General features: G+C 34.3%; 1 protein-coding gene across 2 annotated transcripts in view; it reads right to left on the bottom strand.

Annotated features, from left to right (window-relative positions):
- GKAP1 (G kinase anchoring protein 1) overlaps positions 1-24,247 on the bottom strand; it is a 75,051-nt gene that overhangs the window by 38,247 nt on the left and 12,557 nt on the right. For both annotated transcript variants that reach the window (XM_032840449.1, XM_032840450.1), the window contains exons 4-7: positions 23,800-23,943; positions 13,642-13,719; positions 9,457-9,580; positions 7,138-7,160 (exon numbers count right to left, since the gene is read on the bottom strand). In XM_032840449.1, the coding sequence (XP_032696340.1) occupies positions 7,138-7,160; positions 9,457-9,580; positions 13,642-13,719; positions 23,800-23,943 (369 nt within the window). The remainder of the gene's footprint in view (positions 1-7,137; positions 7,161-9,456; positions 9,581-13,641; positions 13,720-23,799; positions 23,944-24,247) is intronic.

Below are 24,247 nucleotides of genomic sequence, written 5' to 3'. Positions count from 1 at the left end.
TTCTGCCCAGCAACCCTCAGTTTGTTTTGTGAGATTAAGAGTCACTTATGGTTTGTCTCCCTCCCAACTACTTTTAATTTTTTGAGGAACCTCCATACTGTGTTCTATAGTGGCTGTACCAATTGATATTCCCATCAATGACGCCTGAGTGTTCCCTTTTCTCCACACCCTCACCAACATTTGTCATCTCTTGTCCTTTTGATGATAGCTCTTCTAACAGGTATGAGGTGATGTCTTATTGTGGTTTTGATTTGCATTTTCCTGATGATCAGTAATGTTGAGCATCTTTTCATATACCTGTTGGCCATCTGTATGTCTTCTTTGGAAAAATGTCTACTCATATCCTCTGCTCATTTTTTAGTGAATTGTTTGTTTTTTTGCTACTGAGTTATACAACTTCTTTGTATTTTTTGAACATTAACTCCTTATTAGATATATGATTTGCAAATATTTTCTTCCATTCAGTAGATTACCTTTTCATTTTGATGATGGTTTCCTTTGGCATGCAGAAGTTCTTAGTTTGATGGAGCCCCACTTGTTTATTTTTGCTTTTATTGCCTCTGCTTTTGGGGTCAAATCCAAAAAACTCATTGCCGACGGCAATGTAAAGTTTACATTTGTTCTCTGTTTATGAATCTTCTATTTATGAGTTTTATTTGCTCATATTTTTAGATTTCCTCAACTTCTTTCATCAGTGTCTTATAGTTTTGAGTCTACATGTCTTTCAACTCCTCGGTCAAACTTATGCCTAGGTATTTTATTCTTTTTGATACAACTGTGAAAGAATTGCTCTTTTAATTTTTCTGATAGGTTGTTGTTATTAGTATATAGAAATGCAACAGATTTTTGTATATTGCTTTCATATTCTGCAACGCTAATGAATTAATTTATTAGTTCTAATGGTATTTTGGTAGAGTCTTTATTGGGCCTTTTCTATACACAATATCATGCCATCTACAAATAGTGACAGTTTTACTTTCTGATTTGGATGCCTTTTATTTCTTTTTCTCACCTAATTGCCCTGGCTAGGACTTCCAATACTATGTTGAACAAAACTGTTTGTAACAAGTTACCTCTTCATAACACACACAAGTCATCAGATGCTTGGATTTTTGCTAAACTGGAGGTTAAGTAATATTCTCTTCATGGTTTTAATTTGCATTTCCATGATTACTAATGAGCTTGAACATCTTATTTATTTTTAAGCCATATAAATATCCTCTTTTCTGAGTACTTGCTTTTCTATAGATTCTTCAATGACTTATTTTAGAAAAAAATCTTTTCCTACTCTGAAGATCATCCTTTCACTTATCTAATATATTCTGATGGAAAGAAGTCCTTAATGTATAAATTTAAAGCTAGTGGGTTTTGTGTCTTTCCTACGCTAAAGTCATAAAAATATTCCTGTATTAGCACCTATAAGCTTTGTTAACAGAACCTTTGACTTTTAGGGCTTTAATCCACTGTGAGTGAATTTTTATGTATGATATGAAGTAATAATCTAATCTTTTTTTCCATAAAAATATTCAATTGCCCAAACCCATGTATTTTTAAAAAGTTCATCCTTTACCCAGTACTATTCCACATCACTCTGTTATAGATCAAGGTTACACTCATGGTTGGGTGGTTGGCCTGTTTCTGGGCTATTTTGTTCTAATGGTCTATTTATCTATCATTATGCCTATACCTTAGTGTATTAATTATTAATTTTATAACAAAATCTTGATATATGATTGGGCAAATTCTCCTTTTTCGTCATGAATGTTTTGATTATTTTGGTCCTTTGCACTTCCACATTAATTTTTTAGAAGTGCTTTAGTTTTTAGTTTAAAAACTAAATTGTCAAAATGAAACAGAAACAGACTCAAATACAGAGAACTGGTGGTTGTGAGGGGGTGGGTGCGTAAAATACATTAAGGAGATTAAGATGTACAAGCTACCAGTTATAAAATAAGTAAGTCATGGGGATTTAAAGTAAAGCATAGTGAACATTTTCAATAAAATTGTAATAACTTTGTATAGTGACAGACTGTAACTATACTTACTGTAGTAAGCATTTTGTAATGTGTACAAATATTGAATCATCTTATACTAATATAAAATATATATTATCTTATATATCTTATATCTATATAGATATATCTTACATATATTAATATATCATTATATATTATCTTGTACTAATATAAAACTAATATAATCTTGCAGGTGAACTTCACTGGTTGGAACTGTACTGATTTTACAGATTAATTTGAGAAAAGTGATACCTTTATAATAATAAGTCAAGGTATATTCCTCTACTTAAGTCTTTACCTGCTTGCAATAAAGTTTTGTAATTTTCCCAATATAGGTCTTACACATTTTTATGAAATTTATTCCTAGGTATCATTATATTACTGTAAAAAGCATTTTGATTTTAATTACACTGTTAGTGACATACAAAAATACAAATAATTATTGAAACTGTTTCCTCATCTATAGCGAAAGGAACTAAAGCTAGGATAATAAAAAACCTTTTGTCAACCTTTGTACCAGGAATGCAAAAATAACTTCTCTTATTTCACAAACTCTTATACCTCTAACAAGTCTAAAATGGTATATCCACTTTGGAAAACTCTTCAGTAGTTCCTTACATACATCAAGAGAATAAAAGACACAGCATAAGGAATTATAGCCAATGATACTGTAACAGTATCGTATGGTGACAGATAGTAGCTTACACTTGTGGTGAACATATAACATACACCTTGTCAAATCACTATATTATATAACTGAAACTAATGTAACATTGTGTGTCGACTATATTCAAATTTCTAAAAATGAAAGAAAAACAAATAAGCAAACATACATCTACCCCATGACATAGCAATTTCATTCTTAGGTTTCTACCTAAGAGAAATTAAACATGTAAAGACTTGTACATGGATGTTCATAGCAGCATTATTCATAATTCAAAAAGTGGAAACAACCAGGACACCTGGGTGGCTCAGTCGGTTAAGCATCTGACTCTTGATTTTAGCTCAGGTCTTGATCTCAGGGTTGTGAGTACAAGCCCTGCATTGGGCTCCACACTGTGCAATGAGCCCACTTTAAAAAAAAAAAAAGGTGGAAACACCCCAAATATCCAAGTGATTAATGCATAAATAAAATCAAATACAATGAAATACTATTAGTGATAAAAAGGAATGAAGTACTGATAGATGTTACACTATGAATGAACTTAAAAAAAATCAGGCTTAATGTAAGAAATCTCAAAAACCACATTCTTATGATTCCATTATATTAAATGTCCAGAACAGGCAAATCAATACAGATGATATAGTGGTTACCTAAGTTGGGGGAGGGGGTTAGGACAGAAGAGGTATGGGCAATAACTGGTAAGAAGTATGAGGTTTATTATGGGGATGACAGAATTATTCTAAAACTAGATTACAGTAATGGCTGTACAACTCTGTAAATATACTAAAATCAGCTGAACTATACACTTTAATGGATAACTTTGAAGTATGTAAACTATACCTAAATAAAGCTGTGTTTTTAAAATATTTTGTTTAAGTCATCTTTACACCCAACATGGGGCTCAAACTCATGACCCTAAGTTCAAGAGTCACATGCTCTACCAATTAAGCCAGCCAGGTGCCCCTAAATAAAGCTGTTTTTTAAAAAATCTTCTAATAGCCTTACTCAAAATGGCAAAAACAAACAAACAAAAAAAACCCCATGAAATGTCTATCAACAGGAAAATAAATAAACACATTGTGATATCATGGAATACAATTTAACAACGAAAAGTTACACACAACAACATCAATGAACCTTCAACATTCTGGGAGGGAAAGAGCCAGACCAAAGAATAACATACTGCATGCTTTACTTCAAATAAAGAGGCTCTTGCCCTATCCTCCTTCCCGGGTTTGTTATACCAACCCAATAAGCATCTTTTTCTTGCTTATGTTGGATTGAGTTGGGCTTCTCTTACTTACAACAAAAGAGAGAGGGTTAACAAGTATACAAGACCAGTGCTCTAACCCCTGAGCTATGGAGCCAGGGTTAACAACACAAATAAGGGAAGTATAATCAAGACAAATAAGGGAAGGCATGGGAACAAAAATGAGTTCAGGACATTGAAGAGTAGGAAACAGGTTGAGTTGCTTAGATAAAGCCAGATTTTAGGTGAGATTTTTAAAAACTATGTAGAATTTATTTGCTTTTAAATTTTAATGGGCTATTATTGCTGTTCTCCTGTGTTTCAGTAGTGTTAACTGTAGGGTTCAATTTTTAGCATCTAATATTTAATCACATGTTGATCACTTATCATAATTTTAGAAATCAACAGAGTCTACTTTTCAGCTAACATAGTTAGGACCTAAAATGAATAAATTATTCATCCAAGCTCATATATCTAAGATAGACATGCAGGAAGCATTGTACAACAAAAAGGAAATAGGGTATGGAGCCAGATAAGACCAGGTTTGATCCCTATTCCCTCTCTCACCTAGTGCTTTTTATTTTTGATGTAATTTTTAAATGCACAGACAAACTAGAAAACTTCAAAAATTTACATTGTGAAAAGCCTTTCGCCTATCCCAATAAGCCCTCCTTCCCCAACCCTTTGACAACCACTGTTACAACTTCTTGGGTACTCTTCTAGAGATAGTCTATTCGAGCATATTGAAGACTTGACCTTTAAGACCTTAAGACAGATGATGGCCACTAAAAATTTTAAAGCTACTGAATGGTACTAGAAGGACTGGGGCTGGGAAAGCAAGATAAGAGTGGAGCTGAAGAGAAGCCCTGCAGCACCAGTATTTAAAAAGGCAACACATGAAAATTGAAAACACCTTTAAGGATCAAATAATGCTCCTCAAAAAGCATGATTAGTTAAGGCTTCTAAGAGGTATATACAAGCACCTGTTTTTTATTCATTCTGCTTGTCTAGAATTCTTATGGGATGTTCTTGACTATACTGAAGAACGGATAGAGGACTGGTGTAGCAGTGGCAACCAGCATTTCCTGGTCATTTAAGGAAGAAAAATTAATTGTTCCCATCCTCTACTCCTACAAATGTCAATTTTCTAATCATTTCAAGGTGAGAAAGATTACAAAGAAAGCACTGAGATTAATAACATAATCAAGATGGATGGAGAAAGAAAAAGGAGAATGATGAAATCAACCTGAGAACAAGTTTAGTCGGCAGTTAGAGGAATATACAGAAGTTCAAGTACTCCTCATCACCAAGCAATAAAGTAAAAAAAAAAAAAAAACACCCTTTTCTCTTTTGAATTTTATCCAGTAAATACCTGATTTAAGAAGAAATGGATGAGATGCACACTATTCTCAACAGAGGTTAGGAATTTTAAAGTTCCCATAGAGGGGTGGAATCTCTTGGCATAAGTAACAAATTACAGATGGAAAGAATAAGTCAATTATTGAGCATACATATAACAAAGACTTGTACATTTTTAGGAGTAGAAAGCAGATCTCATTTTAGACTTGAAATCAGACATTTTTCAGATTTATTTTTGAACTCTGAAAAAATTCTTCTAGATTCCTAGATTCATGGCATAAATGCTACAAAGCCTAAATATTCAAGTCCCAAGAAAGTGAGTAATAACTCTAATGAAATGGAATATAAGTTTGGTATATTTTTAACAAGTATCAAGGAGAATGTGAATTACATGTTCTTTTGACCAATTTCTTAAAATAGTTAACGTAGGAAATAAATTAGAATTAGACAGCATTTACAAAAGTAGAAAATGTCTTAATCATTAGGATTATTCAGAGTGAATTTTATTACATATCAAATTATTTATTAACAGAAGACAATCAGAACACAGCTCTAAAACTACAATGAAAGACAAAATATATGCTGTAACACCTATCTATGCTTGTTTAAATACAACACAGACTGAATACATTAAATACATGAGATCCTGTCAGTTGGATTTTTTTCTCCTCTTTCAAATCAGGAAAGAAGGAAAACCATGGCACAGTTTATAAAAATTATTTTTCCCTCCACTAACAGTTGCTGGCAGTCTCTTAGAAATAGATGTACCATTTGTATGTGCTTTGTTATTTACACAAAGCTATCCTCCAAATAAGTCAATGGATTAAAAAAATGGAATCAGTCCAAAAGTACATGTTTTTCACTTTCAAACATAAAATGAATACTCAGACTCTATTTGTGGTCATTTAAATTTTAATCTAAAAACTGGTGACAGTGGTTTTCAAATAAAAAGAATTTCCACCATCCATTTTAACATTGATTTTGTGCTTCTGTTCATAGTTAAGGACTATACTTTTAACATAGTGACAATTATTTAGATGTGGTTTTCTAGAGATGATTTCATTTCCCCAACCTGTCAAGTAAATACTTGAAACAGTATCAAAAATGGCCAAAAATCATACATGTATTATAAAGTAAAAACAAGAAACATCTCTGACCATTCAAAAAATCAACCGATGGAATTACTAACAAGAATACATATGTAACAGAACAGTGAAACTTTCGATTAGTAGTCAAAATAACTCCTAACATTTTTTTAGTATCGTCCTCAATATTAGAAGATATTATAGTGCCTCCCAATTCTAAAAGGTTTGTAGAATCTGGTACTGGAGTCTTAAAAATAAAAGTGATCAAAAGCCCGAGGAAGTTATGTGTAGGCTGCACTACCCTCTAATGGTGAATGTTAAAAGTAGTAAATGATCCATAGCTATAAACTACAGAATCACATCATACCTCACAATTTCCATAATTCCAAAATATCTTGAGACATTGTTTCAGGATATCAGGATATTTTTAATAAAGACTGGAGTGTTACATTACTTTTCCCTAAAATTTTAAGCTTACATGTTGTAACCTTTTGGTGTGGGTGGGTGTGTACACACTCACAAATTAGGATACTAAGGCCAAATAATATTATACCTCCTTCATGTGAATAATATTTTTATTCTACTGTAATGTATTTTATAACTTTATAATGGCCAGATCAACATGACTGAATTCATCCACAACAAATCTATGGGCTATCCTTTAAATGGCTAAGTCTCAAAAAAGACTTACGGCCAAATAGTGAAGTATTATTCTTAAAATCATCAAATGTTTTCTAGAATAAAGATGGTTACAATAACACTTACCTCAGTCTTTTTACTAATGGGATCTGTAAATGAAAAAAAATGATGAAAGTTCATTGAAGAAAATTACCATTAATATTTTATTAGTATTAATAATTATTAATACCCAATAGGTAAAAATATTTAAAGTAATTGAGAAGAATTTAAAAATTATAATAAGAGTTACAAAAGTCACTTGGGGTTGTCTAAGATATCAGATTTCCCTCTCTAGTTATAAGATGTTAAATTTCAACATATAATTACTAATTTGCTCAGCTTAGGGACTATATCTTGTAACTCAGTTAAATGCCACCCATACCACAGGGTATTATTAAATTTTAAACATTTCAACTCCAAATAATTTAGGTCTTTGGCTTCACATAATTTTGGGGGGACAAAAAGGGAAGCAAATATGTCTAAAATGAAATCACAAGGTATTACAACTGCAAAATTGTATAGAACACTGCCTTTGTGGGGGAAAAAAAAAGCAGCACAGTATTTGTCATTTAAACCTCTTAGTTTATTTTAAAAATATACATCATAGTGTTTTGATAATACTGTAAAAAATCTTAAAAATTGATGTATATTTATAAAATGAATAAAAGAAAGAAGGGAATATGAAATATACCCAGATTAAGCAAATCATTGATTCTGTAACAACACAGCATTTCTGGAAAGGGATTACAGAATGAGGAAAATGAAGACAAGGGAATCCACACAGATTCAAGGTTGAAACTAAAGTACACAGAGGGAGCAAGTGTTCTTACTTAAATTAGAGATGACTGGGATATCTAATATTTAACATTGCTTCTTGTACATAGAAGAAAATTTATATTCTCAAGGACTAACAATAATTTAATAGAATAGCAACCTTATGACTGAGAATTTAAAACAGCTCTCTAAACCATCTGTTGATCAGAATAGGATCTGTAAGTATAATAAATGTTCAAATCACAGGTTTTAACTCAAACTACAAAATCCTATTTATTCCTAATTTCCTCTTTATTCCTAACATCACAGCCATTCTTCTAATGTTTTACTTAGCATACAACGTGATGCCAGAACCTGAGAATCATGACTGCTTTAACCATGTCTTGAAATAGTCGTCTACCTTCCTTTTAACAGTACCATACTGATGTCTTTCTCATTCTAATAAATTTACATAGCACTTGTAATCAAACATATGAGAAATAAAGAAGTTTTAAAAAGCATTCTTTTCATGTTTCTGCCTAGTTTTTAATTATATTTTATATAAAATTTTTCTTGCCAAAATTGAAAACGCTAACATACATCTGACCTTTTAACCTCAAATAAGAAACTTAGTAAGAGAGGCAGACTATAGGAAAAACAATCCTGATCCTTAAACCAAAGCAACATAATGCTCTAAATTTATTCCTAATTTCACAGATAGGCTTGCTTCTGAAAACAGTAAAGTATTTCATTGTGTTTTTTTTATTATTGCTACAGTATTATTAATTCTCACAGAACAAATGCCCAGTGTATTAAGGCTAAATTCATGTGAGTCAAATAGATCAATCTGTCAATGAACAAGAAACAGTTAATTTTGTCAGCAACTATTCTGCCTGGCGTAAGCACAATGCTGTCCAAAAAAATTTTCTGTAAGGTTAGTAATGTTCCATACCTGTGCTGTCTAATGTAGAAGCTACCAGCCACATGTAGCTGAGCATTTGAAATGTGGCTAATGTAACTAATGAATTTTTTTATTTTAGTTCACCTTAATTAATTTATATTTAAATTGCCACACATGAATAGTGGCTACCATATTTTACAGCACAGACAGGGTTTTCATGATTCCTCACATCAAAAACAATGTACTTTATGGTCTGTCTTCAAGAGTTTGGTGGATGGTGTAGTTTCCTTGTCTTCTCTGTTCAGTAAAAAAGTACAAATGAGATTATAAAGTTACAAAATTTGCATTTTAATTTTCTAAGGTGTAGTTCCAGATAATTTGAAGAGGTTGACCAAAAATGGATGAAATACTATTCTTGGTCTAGTGCAAGTCCATTTACTTTATAAGGGCAATAATCATGTTTCAAGATGACTCAAAAACTACAATTTTTATCTACAGTGAGTTTTAGAAAATGGACAAATTCAGATACAAAAAGATAAATTTGTACTGAAATTTTATGGGGATTTAATGACTGTTTTTAAACTTTCCCCCACATTGTTTCTTTCTAAACAGGTCTACATTTTTCACAATCTCAGTAACACATCACCAAAACAATTTTTACTTATTTTAAAAATTAGCAAGGAACTTAAAACTTAAGTTTACAAAGACTTAAATTAGTCTCTCTAGCATAATAGATTTTGTACATAAATTACCTTCAGATTGAAAATCTTTTAGTGATACTGTGAGAGGTTTGTCTTTTCCCTGATGAGTCTTTCTTTTATCTTTTTTATTCATAACCTTTGACTGAGTTGAAGCATTTTCAGCATTTTCATACTCCTAAAAAGAATTACCAACGATAATTAAGCTTGGTTTATCACTGGTAAAAAATCAACATACCATTATAGGTAATATATTAAAGTTTTATTTTTTTTAAAGGTAAACTACAAATTTAAAAAATCAATACATGAAGCTAGCCAAATTGTATAAAAGGATAGCTCTTTTTTTTTTTTTTTAGAGAGAGAGAGAGAAAGCACACATGCAAGTGGGGAGTGGCAAAGGGAGAGGGAGAGAGAGGATCTTAAGCAAGCGCCACTCTCAACACAGAGTCTGACGCAGGGCTGGATCTCATGACCCTGAAACGATGACCTGAGCTGAAATCAAGAGTCAGATACTTAACTGACAGAACCACCCAGGCACCACCCCCAGGATAGCTCTTTTTTATTTATATACTCAATCTCTTGCCACTTAAACATTAAAATAAAAACAAAAAGCTATACTTTGTGGTTTATAACTTCTCCTAGTTGCCACCTCTTCTTTATTTCAGGACCAAACTTAAGACAATCATTTATAGCCAATTTCCTTTCTCACCACCTCCGCCAAATCTGGCTCCCCCTGTTCTCTGCCACTAAAATTAAGGTCAACCTCCCCCACAATGCCAGATCCAAAGACGTTAATTTTTCAAACACCTCTTGGTTTTCTCAATACACTCTGAATACTCCTTAGTCTCCTTCACTGGCTTCTCATTTCCAAACTCTTCTCACCATTATTCCATTCTTAAGATATTCTTTTGCTTTAGACCCATTGTTCCTCAAAGTTTAAAGTTCTATCTATATACTGATTTTTGTATGTACAGACAACTCAGCTGCACTGCTCAGTAAGCACAGCCCAACTAAATATGTTCACCCTGCCTGCCCTCCTGGATCCTCCAGTAAGTACCTTGTTTAATGCCACCATCATCTATACAACTGTGTAGACCAGAAACTTGAGTCATCACTATCTGTTCTTCCTGCAGACTTTATATACAAATCAGTCACAAGCTCTTGTGGAGTTTATCTCCTAAAGATCTCTTATATCTGTTCTGTTCTCTTTAGCCCTTCTGTCATTTCCTTATCTTCTTTTGCTGGACACTGCAACACCCTCTAATTTTAGCCCCTCAATTCATCTTCTACATGGCTACAGCATAAGTTTCTAAAACGAAAACCTGAAATCAATCTAAAAGTTAAAAATATTCAATAGTTCTCAGCCAACAGATTTATAAAGCCCAATCTCCTTAGCCTGGGGCACGAGATTCTTTATATCCTATCCTTCAGAAAGTGTCTTTAGCAACTTCAAATCAAAGATGCTATAATCTTCACATGCACGTATCCTGTACACTTGCCACTCTCTCCCTGACAATGCCTACTTTCTCTGGCCTACACTTGACCTTTTAATACACCTAGTTAAGACTCCTCTTTAAGAATCCTTCTCTAAAACCCATCCCCATATCAAAGGCAAAGAAAAGTCCTCCATATTTCTGAATTCACACTGCACTGGGACCATGTCTTTATCTTTCTATGACGTGCTTTGCACATTTTGGCTATTCAAAAAAATATCTGGCAAATGAGTAATAGAACAGAAAAGAAAATGCCATCCCAGGGGTGCCTGGGTGGCTCAGCAGGTTAAGCGTCCAACTCTTAACTTCTGACGCAGGTCCATAATCTCAGGGTCATGAGACTCAGCCCCACATTGGGCTCCACACTCAGTGAGGAGTGTGCTTGAGATTCTTTCCCTCTACCCCTCCTCTCCATGTGCACTCTCTATTCTAAAGTAGGTGAAGAAAAAAAGAATGAAAGAAAGAAAGAAAGATAGATAGATGGGGTGCCTGGGTGGCTCAGTGGGTTAAGCCTCTGCCTTCGGCTCAGGTCATAATCTCAGGGTCCTGGGATCGAGCCCCGCATCAGGCTCTCTACTTGGCAGGGAGCCTGCTTCCCCCTCTCTCTCTGCCTCCTTGTGATCTCTTTCTGTCAAATAAATAAATAAAATCTTAAAAAAAAAGAAAGAAAATGCCATCCCAAACTTTAGTTCCTAAAAAAAATACACTAAAAGAATTATAGATATTTTATTGGAATACTGACTTAAAATTCAATTACTACATTAATGCAATCACATCAAATTAACCATTGCATACAACAACAGTTCCTCCCTTTTCTGAAAGTCATTAATGTCTGATAGAACCAATGCTTTTGGGTAGCAGGCCTATGACCGTGCCAAGAAAACTGGCTGGGAGTGTGTTTTATCAGCACCATCTACATAAAGCAATATAGAGCTAAAGATATAGTTAGTTCTTTTAGCTTTAGAATCTAGACATATATCTCATAGCAATAAATTATTATATGATAGTACTCTATTTGATAAGTTTTATCTCTGAATTAAGCAAGTCAGAAGAACTTTTTTTTAATACTTTTCCAGTGTAACTTGAAAGTCCATTTTTTTAAAAGATTTTATTTATTTATTTGATGGACAGAGATCACAAGTAGGCAGAGAGGCAGGCAGAGAGACAGGCAGAAAGAGAGGGGGAAGCAGGCTCCCCACTGAGCAGAAAGCCAAATGCGGGACTTGATCTCAGGACCCTAAGATCATGACCTGAGCCGAAGGCAGAGGCTTAGCCTACTGAGCCACCCAGGCACCCTGAAAGTCCATATTAATAATTAAATAACACAAAAGCTAGCTGTATTCATTTTTCTAATTGCCAGCTTTGTGTTTAAATGGGCAACTAACAATAAGGATCATAGTTATTCTTGATTATTCAGGATAACAGGAATAGGGACACAGAAAATGAACACATATACAAAGTCTTTCATCCTTTTCCCTTGAAATACAAGTAAAAAGCAAAAGCACCTGCCATAAATTTTAATTCCTCTCTTCCCTTCATCTTAAGTGAAGGAGCTAATGTACAATGACATAGTCTAAAGGCCCTTAAGCATGACCAGGGTCACTTATGATCAACTACAATCACAAACTGAATATATTTTACAGACCAAAAAAATTTCCAATGCATATAAAGGACTAAAATGTCAAATTATATGAAAATAATAAATGCTCAATTTAAATATAGAAACTGGAAGCCAACACTACCTTTTACTTAAATATTCCCATAGTTTCGAGCTGTACAATGCACTTCAGCACATAGCCCAATATTACAGTTTAGATAAAATTCAGAGTTCACAAGGTCAAAACATCAGGAATAGCCTCCCATTTAATTATCAGGTTATCTCCAGCAGAGAGTCTCTTAGTGGATGCCCCTGTACTCATACTTATTTAGATTTTTAAATCTACTTATTTCCTGTGTTAATTTAAAAAACAAGTTAAAATAAATCATCTGCTATTAATTTCATTTCCCCTCTTCTCTTCATCTTGGGTGGACGAATTTAAGGAAACATTTCAAATCACCAAAGTTCAGTTTGTTGCCTCTCAAAACCTAGGGAATAATCTTATTATAAAAAAATCTTGGAATACTGAAAAGAACAAAATAAAATAAAGGTGTTTAAAAAAATAAAAAATAAAAACACTCCAATCTACTGGGTGTTGTACATAAACAATGAATCTTGGCCGGGGGGCGGGGGGACTGTAACGGGGCACCTGGGAGGTGCAGTCAGTTGAGCACCCAACTCTTGGTTTCCGTGTGGGTCAAGTCCCATGTTGGGCTCCATGTTCAGCACAGAGTCTGGTTGGGACTCTTTCTCCCTCATCTCCTCCTCCCCACCCCTGCTCTCTCTCAAATAAATAGATACATCTTTTTTTAAATATTTTTTAAAAGATTTTATTTATTTGACAGATATCACAAGTAGGCAGAGAGGCAGGCAGAGAGAGAGGGGGGAAGCAGGCTCCCCACTCAGATCATGGGATCATGACCTGAGCCGAAGGCAGAGGCTTTAACCCACTAAGCCACCCACCACCCTTAAATAGATAAATCTTTTAAAAAATTATTTTTAAAAAACTTCATAATAATATTTTGTTACAGTGGTGAATTTTTAGGACAAGCTTTAATGGAGAACTCTTATACAAACTTCAGAAAGGTTGGTCCTAACCTCTGAACACTTAAACTTCTAAAATATCTAAATCAATAAATGTGTAAATACCTTTTTGTGTTCTTCATATTCTAATTTACTTAGCAACAATGCCTTCTCAAGATCTGCTTCAAACATTTCAGATGTCAGCTAGAACAAAAAGAAAGTTTCACAATTATGCCACACTAGCTCAATAGCCATGACAATATATACAGGAAAGGGAAACAAACACATTAAAAAACAATCTGGGTTCTCCAAATTTATCTGTCCAAGCCAAAGTAAAGAACCTTGTAGTTTTCAGAAGATACGAAAGCAAACTTCCAATTTTGAGGTTTCTATTTCCCTATTCACTGTCAATGATATATCATACATCACATAATTTTTTTCTTTAGTAAAAAAGATTTTACAAAGAAATTGACACTGTATTAGAGGTCAATGATGGTGTCCAGTTTAGGACACAGAAAATTTTAATAGTGACCTCCACTCAAAAATGTAACTGAAATATAATCAATAAACATTATAAAACATACCATTCCCTTAATATAAAGTAATCCACAGAAGTACAGGAACTTTAAATAAAGTGACCAAATGTTCTGGTAGATCTCTGATGTTACAGAATAATTATTTATAGTGTGCCTTTCTACCTCCATCCTTTTATTTGATTGTCCTACCTTTAAGGTCATCTAATACAATAAAAAATAATTCTTTAATTTGTGATTTATATCTTTTGGTTCCTCTTTCCCACTACTCAAAATCATCTTAATTTCTTACAATCTAGTTCCTACTATCAACTGATCAAATTACTCTCCAAAATTACCAGACAAAATTGCTATGGTAGCTGAATGAAACTTTGGTTTTCACCATTGGAGACAAGGTTATAACTGCAGCTGAATACAGGAGTGTTGCCACATGACAGGAGTAAACTTCCTAGATTTGTGTACATAGATGTGTCAACCTATGTGGATTAGATACTAAAGGCACAAATTTAGTGGACATCTCTAGTTGTTTGTCCAGAATCCCTTCCTTTTTTCCAGTGAATAGCTATACTTCACCCCAATGTCCTGTGATTCTAGTAGGACAGCCAATCACATAACCCTGTATACCACCCATCACCAAACCCACACAAACATCCAAGCTACCATCATCAAGGACAAGGTGATGGCAAGGGATTCAACTCTTTTTTGATGTCCTAGGAATTAAATTTTGAGAACAAATACAAAGCAAGTAGTGTTTGATCATCTGATGTGACAGCCTCTATAAGTGAGCATACTAGTTCTACTGGTTCACATCTCTAAGCACTCCAGAATGTTTAAGCTTCCATCTCTCCCAAGGCACACTTGTTTAGTTCTTAATTCAAATCGGTGAATCCTTTCAACAAATTACTTTAGCCAACAGTAATCAGAATTATTTCTATTGCTTACTGACAAAAAAACTAAACTAAAACAGAAACTGACTCCAAAAAGGAATGATTTATTTCCAAGGAATAACTTAAAAATTAGAAAAATGTAAACACTGGATACCTTGAACTAAAGTTTTGTTTTGTTTTGTTTTAAGATTTTATTTATTTACTTGACAGAGGGAGATCACAAGTAGGCAGAGAGGCAGGCAGAGAGACAGACAGAAAGAGAGGGGGAAGCAGGCTCCCTGCTGAGCTGACAGCCCGATGTGGGGCTCGATCCGAGGACCCCGGGATCATGACCCCAGCCGAAGGCAGAGGCTTTAACCCACTGAGCCACCCAGGTGTCCCTGAACTAAAGTTTTTATCCCTAACTAAGTTATCCCTTTGAAAGCATCTCATCTAAACCTACACTAAGACAACAAAAAGAAGGGGGAAAGATTAGGTTTATCACAGAAAAAACTAATCTAACTCAGAGAAAAATGCAATTAGAATTAAAATGGTAAATAAGGCTATATAGCACTAGAAAATACGGTTAAACCCAGAGTAAACTGTACATATTTCTATAAAACTAAAATGAATTGAAGAATTAATCCAAGTTAGTAATCATCAGGAAAAAGTAGTAACCTTCCAAATATTTATAATACACGAGATATTCAAAAACAGTATGTTACGGAGCACCTGAGTGGCTCAGTGGGTTGAGCCTCTGCCTTCGGCTCAGGTCATGATCTCAGGGTCCTGGGATCGAGTCCCACATTGGGCTCTCTGCTCCGCAGGGAGCCTGCTTCCTCCTCTCTCTCTCTGCCTGCCTCTCTGCCTACTTGTGATCTCTGTCTGTCAAATAAATAAATAATCTAAAAAAAAAAGTAAAAAAGAATTGGATTCATGTTAGCATTACACAAAAAATTTTACATCAGGGGTGCCTGAGTGGTGCAGTCCACTGAGCGTCAGACTCTTGGTTTCAGCTCAGATTGTGATCTCAGGGTCATGGTAACTGGGCCCTGTATCAGACTCCACAATCAGTACAAAGTCTGCTTGGGATTCTCTCCCTCTCCCTCAGGTCCTCCCCCAAACCCTGCACACTTTCTCTCTAAATAAATAAATCTTAAAAAAGTAAAGTTTACATTAATTTCTCCACCTAAACTCAAAGCAAACAGAGTATAAAATATTTCTTTGTAAGTAAAGTCAGGAAGTCATCCCAACACAGATAAAGTAACAAAACTATTTAAGTTTATTCTAATCAAAGCCAGTTCAATTTACCACGGAAATTTTAATCCATATTAATGATATTTTACATTTATAGAAAGGGTATTTAATATTATTTCCAATATGTTAGATATTCTTGCTGATATTCCAAAAATTAGTTAATAAGCAGGAGAACAGATTAAAGAGTTGGGAGTCAACTAGAAGATGTCCAGTATTCCTTTTCCTATTAACTCAAGAACTTAAATATTAAAGTAGCTGATTGTAATAGCATGAAAAAAACTGAATGGAACTTTTAAAGTGAAAAGTCTCCTTAGCATTTGGTTCTAAATGCAGCAGTTCAGAGCTTTTAATTTTTAACACAAACTAGTATACAAGGAAACACAAGTAGGCAAAAATGATTTAAGTTTCAATTTAAATCTCTAAAAGCTAGAACAAATTTTCCAAAAATGTCCATATGATCAATCAACAAATAAGATAATAGACAACCTTCTACGTGTTGCTTGTAGGGCTTTAAGGCAGCTTTTGCCCTCAAAGAATTTCTGCTCCAGTTGTGGACAGAACACTAACACATATGAAGCACAGGAAATAGAATAAAATATTGAAAATGCTACAAAAGTGGAGGAAAAAAAATACACGATAAATAAAATTCAGAAAGGCATACAGAAAAGACATTAATTTGTTTGTCCATAAATGGTAGATATAATTTGGAGAGGTAGAAAAAGGAATAGAAGAATTTCAGAAGAGCCAAGTGAACAAAGATATGATATTAAAAATAGATGCATTATGGGATACAGCAAAGAAAGGGGATACCTGATAAAGTGTGAATTCAATAGAGAGAAATGTAGACAAAACCTAGGCTTTGGGAGAACACTTAGGTAGATCATTTAAATTCCAATTCCATGTATGTTAACTGACCTTGGGCAAATTACATGATTTCTATAAATATGAGTTTCTTCATATATAAAAAGGAAATAGAAATATCAACGTACAGGGCAGTTTTAAAGATTTAAAGCTATTAATACATGTAAAGTGCCTAACCCAGTGCCTGCCTGGCACAAGACACACATACAGTAAATTGGAATTCCCCTCCTCTACAATGGAGAATAGTGGAAAATGAGTTTGCTTAGGTAGGGCAGAATTAGACTCCTGACACTCCCTAAAAAGTATGGACTCAGGACAGATGAAAGAGAATTGCTGATTAAAGCAATTTTAAAGAATTAAACTGGAACATCAGAAAAACAAAGGCTTAGAATCAATGTGTTTGGCTAAACATCTGTAATCTCAGCATACAGAAACGAACCAGAACATAAAAGTGCAGAAAATAAAGAAGGCTATATCCTAGAAAAGAATGACCAAGTTTTAGAACACTGACTGAATATGAAATATGAAAGAAGAAAGAATCAAAGATAAGATCTGTGATCCTAGATAACAGGGAGAATGGTAGCACAACACAAAAACAATAAGAGAAAGAAAACATGATTCTAAATTCTCTAAACATATCTCACAGCGTTAATCATAAGACTATGATAAATATAGTTGTCAACCTAATTCATCAGTACATGTACAGACAGAACTGAGAGGGGGGACAGTCTGAGCCTAAAAGACAGGTACCAGGGCAAGAAAATGTAAAACCACCATGATTTTTTAAAAAGTATCTTCTATTAAGTCTGCAGATTGAGATTTCTGCAGTACTTGCAGGAGGAGGAAAGGAAGACAAAGAAGAAATAGTAGGCACTACAATGCCTACAAGACTGAAGAAGATACTTACATGTGCCCAAGAAGGAGCAATTCAGATCCCCTTTCAGCTGGTTTCCTTCATTGCCTACTCCTACTCCCCATCTAGCAGTAAAACATGTTTTTTCTATTTAAACAAACCTATAGCTCAAGGGCTTATGATCAGTTAATATGAAGAACCAATGAAAAATGGGAAGGCCAGCAAGTCTTTTGGAACTAGATCGAAAAAAATAATTTGTAAGTCTAAGTACCATAACAATTTTACCCATTTTACATCCAAGCAAAACAAATTCCAAATGAAGAGTTACTCCTCATTTCCCACAGGCATCATGGGAACAGGATTTTGTAACATATCACAGACACCATTCTGAAGACAATCTAATGCTTACAACCAATTGCTTCTTTAGCCACAACAGCAGCACTGCCCTGTGGTCCTCTAACTCTATGAGCGTCAGAGTGTGGACAACATATTTTTCACTGATCGGGAAGGCAGACTTATTTTTCCAAAAATCTTCTAATATTCTTATTGAACGTTACAATTTTAAAGGCTGTCAACGTTCTACAAAAACTGGAACTGTGTGTATACACTATTTATCAGCTTATTTTGATAAAGTATCTTCATGTCTTCTAAGTGTTTTTTACATTTTTTAAATCTGCATTTTTGTTGTATGCTTTATTATGCTGCCCAAGTAACAAAAATGGTTTAATGATTTACTGAAGGATTAAAAGTAGGAAGGAAAACGGAACTGTAAATAATGCTACTTATAGAAACACCATGAATTTTTAAGTGAACAGAACTCTAACACAGTGAATATAGAACATAAATCTGTATGTGCCAGACTATACATTATAAGTAGAAAATTATGATAGTGAGCATTTGAAATTATGATAGTGAGCATTTGAAATTTTGACTTATTGAGTCAATTTATTTGTTCCTAGCTGCCTGCTATGAAACATCGTCAGACCAGTGGCCAGAAGACACCATAGTTTTTGTTTCACTTTCGAAGCACAATAACTTGTATAAGTCTTTCCAGAACAAGTACCACATAATGCTTTTTCCAGAACAAAAGTGATGGATTTTGTTGCTAAAGAAAGAGCCAAAAAATACAGAGGATTTATGAATTTGCACTCCTTATAGGGAAACAAGTGCAAGTTAAAAAAATTGCCAAGGGACTTCTTGTACCAGCCATGAGGTTAATGACAAATATCACAACCACAAACAAACAAAAAACGTAACAAGCTATTGGCAAAACACCTTTATCAGATGGGCCAGAGGTTTCACTGTACAAGAACAATTACGATTGTGCACAAGCTAGCCGATACTTCACTTTAGAGCTGGACAAAGCCAGTTTCAATAAGATAGTGAATCAATAAGAGGAAGAAATATACAATGATATTTTATCAGTTTATCACTAAAAAATCCGTGAGTAGAAATTTTTCTATTCAGTTAATATGTTTTTGAGCCATGATGCGGACTTAACATAAAGTCGACTAGAATCAGCAATATCAATGTATCATGAATAAAGGAAAACAACATCTACACAGAGGTTTATTCCCAGGCAACAGATACTGGTGAAGAGGACGTTTCTTGATCTTAATTGAGTATTTTTTTTTTTAAGATTTATTTATTTATTTATTTGACAGAGATCACAAGTAGGCAGAGAGGCAGGTGGAGAGAGATTGGAGGAAGCAGGCTCCCTGCTGAGCAGAGAGCTCGACGACGATGACGACGACGACGATGACGACGACGACGACGACGACGTGGGGCTTGATCCCACGACCCTGGGATCATGACCTAAGCCGAAGGCAGAGGCTTTAACCCACTGAGCCACTCAGGCGTCCCTTAATTGAGTATTAAAAGTAGTAAAAATTATAAATATAACTAAATCAAAGCCACGGACTATTCATCTTTTTTAAAAATGGCTTTACTGAGATATAATTAACATATTTCATATATCACATAAAATTCACCCATTTCAAGTGTGAAGCAAGTACCACTTTTGATGCATACAACTCTGCAAAGAAAAAGGAAATATAAGACTATCTTTCCATGCTGAAGTACACTGGGACACATACAAGTCTATGAGAGGGAAAATGAGATAGAAACATTTCTTTAAACACTAATAGTGCTTTAAAGATTATCTCTACAATTTCCAGCAGCTTTCACAGCATACCTCAGCAAAACACACAGTATCCCAAATAGCCTGAACCTATCCTTTTAGGGTTAATGTGTCACAACTTTTAATGTTAGGGAAAACATAAGAATTTAAGATCAAAATGTGGTCCAGGCAGTTGGTCTTTTAATGAATAAATTCAACTATTTACATTTATTTATTAAATGAAATGTCTATTATTCTTTTTTATACCTTATTTCAAAGGCTTCCTTGCATATTCCTGGGCTTTGTCACTTTGCTTATATGGACCAGGTTTAACTTTTTTTTCTTCAACTGATTTTAAGCTCATAGAAAGAAAAATTGTTCTCTTTAAAATTAAAAAAAAAATCACATTTGGAACTATGTATCTTGTTCCCATTATGAAAAATTTTAAAATACCCACTGGCTTCTCCAACCAATTTCCTTCCTAATTTTTGTATTCAAAAACAGGGATTTCACTTTAGACAAATTTTTCACGTGTCGATTTCTCTTTCACAAGCATTTACAATCACAACTTAGAGTTAATTCTGCACTAAATTGGTTTCAATGCTTGCCACTAGTGTTTTCCAATTGTTGTGCTCTTTATTTAGATTTGCCTTTTAATTGGCAGGAGCATATCTCAGAAGAGTTTGCAGAAAGGCTACTGGCGGTATGCCTCCTTAGCCCTTTCACATCTAGAAATGTATTTCTTTAGCCTTCACCAAAATGACACCTTGGCCAGATATGGAACTCTTGGTCCTAGCATTTCAATTCTGGCATTTAAAGTAGCCAGCCTGATTTCTCATCTTGTTTTCTCCCGTATGTGGGTGTATATACATACAGAGTATCTATATGTATGCACACACATATATATATACACACATATGTACACACATATATATACACACACAGAGTACTATTTTGTCTCTCATTCTTGAAATTAGAATCTTTTTAAAAGTCTTTTTAAAAGTTTTCCCAAAAAAGTCTTTAAAAAAGGCTAAAGTTCTTTCAAGCTCAGACTGGAGAACTTTACTTAGCTTAGGAAAATTTCTATCAGTATTATCTTTGGGTTTTTTAAAATTATTTTTAATTTATTAACATATAATGTATCATTCGTTCCGGGGGTACAGGTCTGTGACTCGTCAGTCTTAACACAATTCACAGCACTCACCATAGCACATACCCTCCCCAATGTCCATCACCCAATATCAATATTATCTTTAATGACTGCCTCTATTCTGGTTGTTGTAGGGACACTAATTATGCCTCTGTTGGATTTCACTTCTGTGTTCCAATCTATTATGTTGATTATATTGGCAAAACATAGCTCAAATTTCCTCCATACAACTGACTCAATCTTCTTCAGTGTATAGTCTGTTCTTTAATCTAATGAAATTTTTAATTCTGCTATGATTTTATTCCCCCAATTTTTTATTTCACCCACTTCCCTGCCTTTCAATTTCTCTTGTCCACTTTTCATCTCAGTCTACCACCTCACCTTGCTTTATAACATTACTAATCTCCTTGACTTTTACAAGATGTTCTAACCCCTGGGTTTTTATTAAGGCAAAAGAACAGGTAGTGTCTACAATCAACTTTTGCTTCCTGTAATAAATTTTTTTCAAAGTATACTTTCACTTTGGACACTAAGTACAATGTTCTTTTCCTTTCGTGGGGCACAAACTGCTTCAGTTGATGTGAGATCAACTAAGATCCAGTGTTCGCTCACATGGAGAAGGAATGGATGCTTCGTTACTGTCTACCTAGCTGCTATTTAATATCAGCTCTCAGATTTTATGCTCAGGCTTAACTGATGTAAACTTACCTTATTGCCTTGGTGATTTAAGAGTAGGAAAGTTTGTCTTAGCAAAATTTCTCTTTTGTGTTTGAAATAAGTAGCCACATAACAAACAAGCTTTCTACAGCCATCTCTTTGTCTCATCTCCTTCAATACTGGAATTTCTCATAGTGTTATTCCTTTACTATGTCAGGGAGAACACCCACCATACTATGTGCTTTCTGCCTAGTCTAGTCACTCCCTGGTTCCTACTTTTAAAATCTGTTATGCCACATAGTAAAATAGATTCCAAATGGTTTACTATCCGTCTGTTCCAAAGCCTGCCCTTATCTATTCTTCACTTATCAATATAATTATCCGAGGATCTACTCTATCTCTCAAGACCTTGATTATTTTCCTGCAAGTGAGAATTCCAAATACGGTACCAGGTTTTCCTAAGTGACCCAAGACCCAAGACTCAAAAGAGTATACCCAGCAAAAATCCTCTGAAGTTCCTGAGCCTGGGATAACATTCTTGTACAGGGTCAGGGCCAAGTCAACTATTTCTTTTTCATAATTACCTGGTCATTTTGGCAGCATTCAGAGGGGGAAGGAAGAAGGGCAATCAAATATCTGTGCTCAAGTTCCCACATTACATGAAATTTATTGTGGTGCAAATTTGAGTAGTTTTCCTTCATTAATTTTCCAGTGCCCTGTGGGCACTGGGAGAAATTCTCTCTGGTGAAGACACTGGTCAATTCTATTACTGCCTAAACAAGTAGATCATTACATTTATACTTGTAAACCAGAAGAATCTGTCATAATGAATACTGCAGAAGGAAAAAAGAAATAATCAAATAAAAACTAGAGGCTTTAACACAAGATGATTTATCCAGTATATCACTGTCTGGAAATATCTTTTAAGCAGCATTTGTGCACAGGTCTCGTGTAATAATTGACACTATGATGATGCACCTAAGGCATTACAAAATCCTAACAAAAATGTTATCACTAATATAGTTTTTGTGTTAAGAGTGCAGTTTAGTATGTTCTAACCCTTTCAAAACTGGTAACCAAAGCATGATGGGTATAGTACTCTACTAAACCAAACATCTGCTAGAACAATACCTATTCCCAACAGATCAACTGCCAGTTTGACAGGTAAGCAAATAAATTATTATTCATTTCCCACACATACAGCATCTCCTAGAGTACATTCCAGGTTAGTATGTTATTTTCCTGAACAGCACACACACCAGAACTGAGTGATCTTAAAAATCATCTATTTGGTTTTGTTATTAATAATATTTATTTAACAGAAGCACAATGTGTCATGTAAATAGGTTAAAGAAACTAACAAAGGCCATAAACTATTGTACATCAAAGCTGAAAACGAGGGGGCGCCTGGGTGTTTCAGCAGCTTAAGCATCTGTCTTCATGATCCCAGGGTCCAGGGATAGAGCCCTGCATTGGGCTCCCTGCTCAGTGGGGAGTCTGCTTCTCCCTCTCCCTCTGCTCCTCTCCCCTACTCATGCTTTCTTTCTCTCAAATAAACAAATAAATAAATTTTTCCCAAAAAAGTTGAAAAGGAAATCTTCCCCTTTAAAGTCTTCCTTTTTGAAGCAAAATTGTAACTGAGTATTTTTAACAAGAGGCCTTGGACCCTACAAATAAATATTGATTTTTTTTTTACCTGAAGTAATTTTACCTTCCCAATCTCTCCCCCATTTGTAAAAAGGCAGATGAATTGAAAACTCACAAAATAACTGCTTTGAATTGCCAAAGCTAACAAAATAATAAATGTATCAATTTTTTCTTAGTGGATGAAAAACGGAACCTTATTAAAAGTACAAAGATGTGTGAATTAATCCAATATAAAATGCTCCTCAGAACAGTGGTGTCATGGACTCAGATGCACTATCATTTTAAAAATGCATAAATTCACTGAAATACAAAGCAAAATAATCTGATTTACTTAACTGTACCTGCTCATCTCTTTGCCTCCACTCTTGCCAATTTTCTTCTCGTGAATCCTTCTGCACTGGGTTTGGTAATGAAAGCTCATGTTGAGCATTACAAATGGCATGGGAGGATTTCTGGGGAATTTTCTTAAAAGCAAGATTCCTGAGCTATGAAACAAACAAAAAGCATATTAAAGTCAGTCTACCAACTCTGGAATACTAATGATTTTTTTGGTAAGTTAAAAAAAATTCAATAATATTTTTGTATTCCAAATACTATTCCATTCATTATGTTCTCAGAATTACTGTGTTCTTAATCTTTGTAAAATATTAATTTCATCGTATTTCGATAGCATTGGTGGGTTTAAAAATGGGATTGTATTCTATTATACCATCATTTTAATGATTCTGATTTACTTAAGAAGTTTATAGGAATAGAAAACAGTATAACAAGGGTGCTTTTGACTAGGCG

This window comes from Lontra canadensis, unplaced genomic scaffold (genome assembly GCF_010015895.1).
Source record: "Lontra canadensis isolate GAN:19392208 unplaced genomic scaffold, GSC_riverotter_1.0 scaffold113, whole genome shotgun sequence".
NCBI lineage: Eukaryota > Metazoa > Chordata > Mammalia > Carnivora > Mustelidae > Lontra > Lontra canadensis.
The sequence above is the reverse complement of the archived record's forward strand: the minus strand, read 5'-3'. Positions and strand labels throughout refer to the sequence as shown.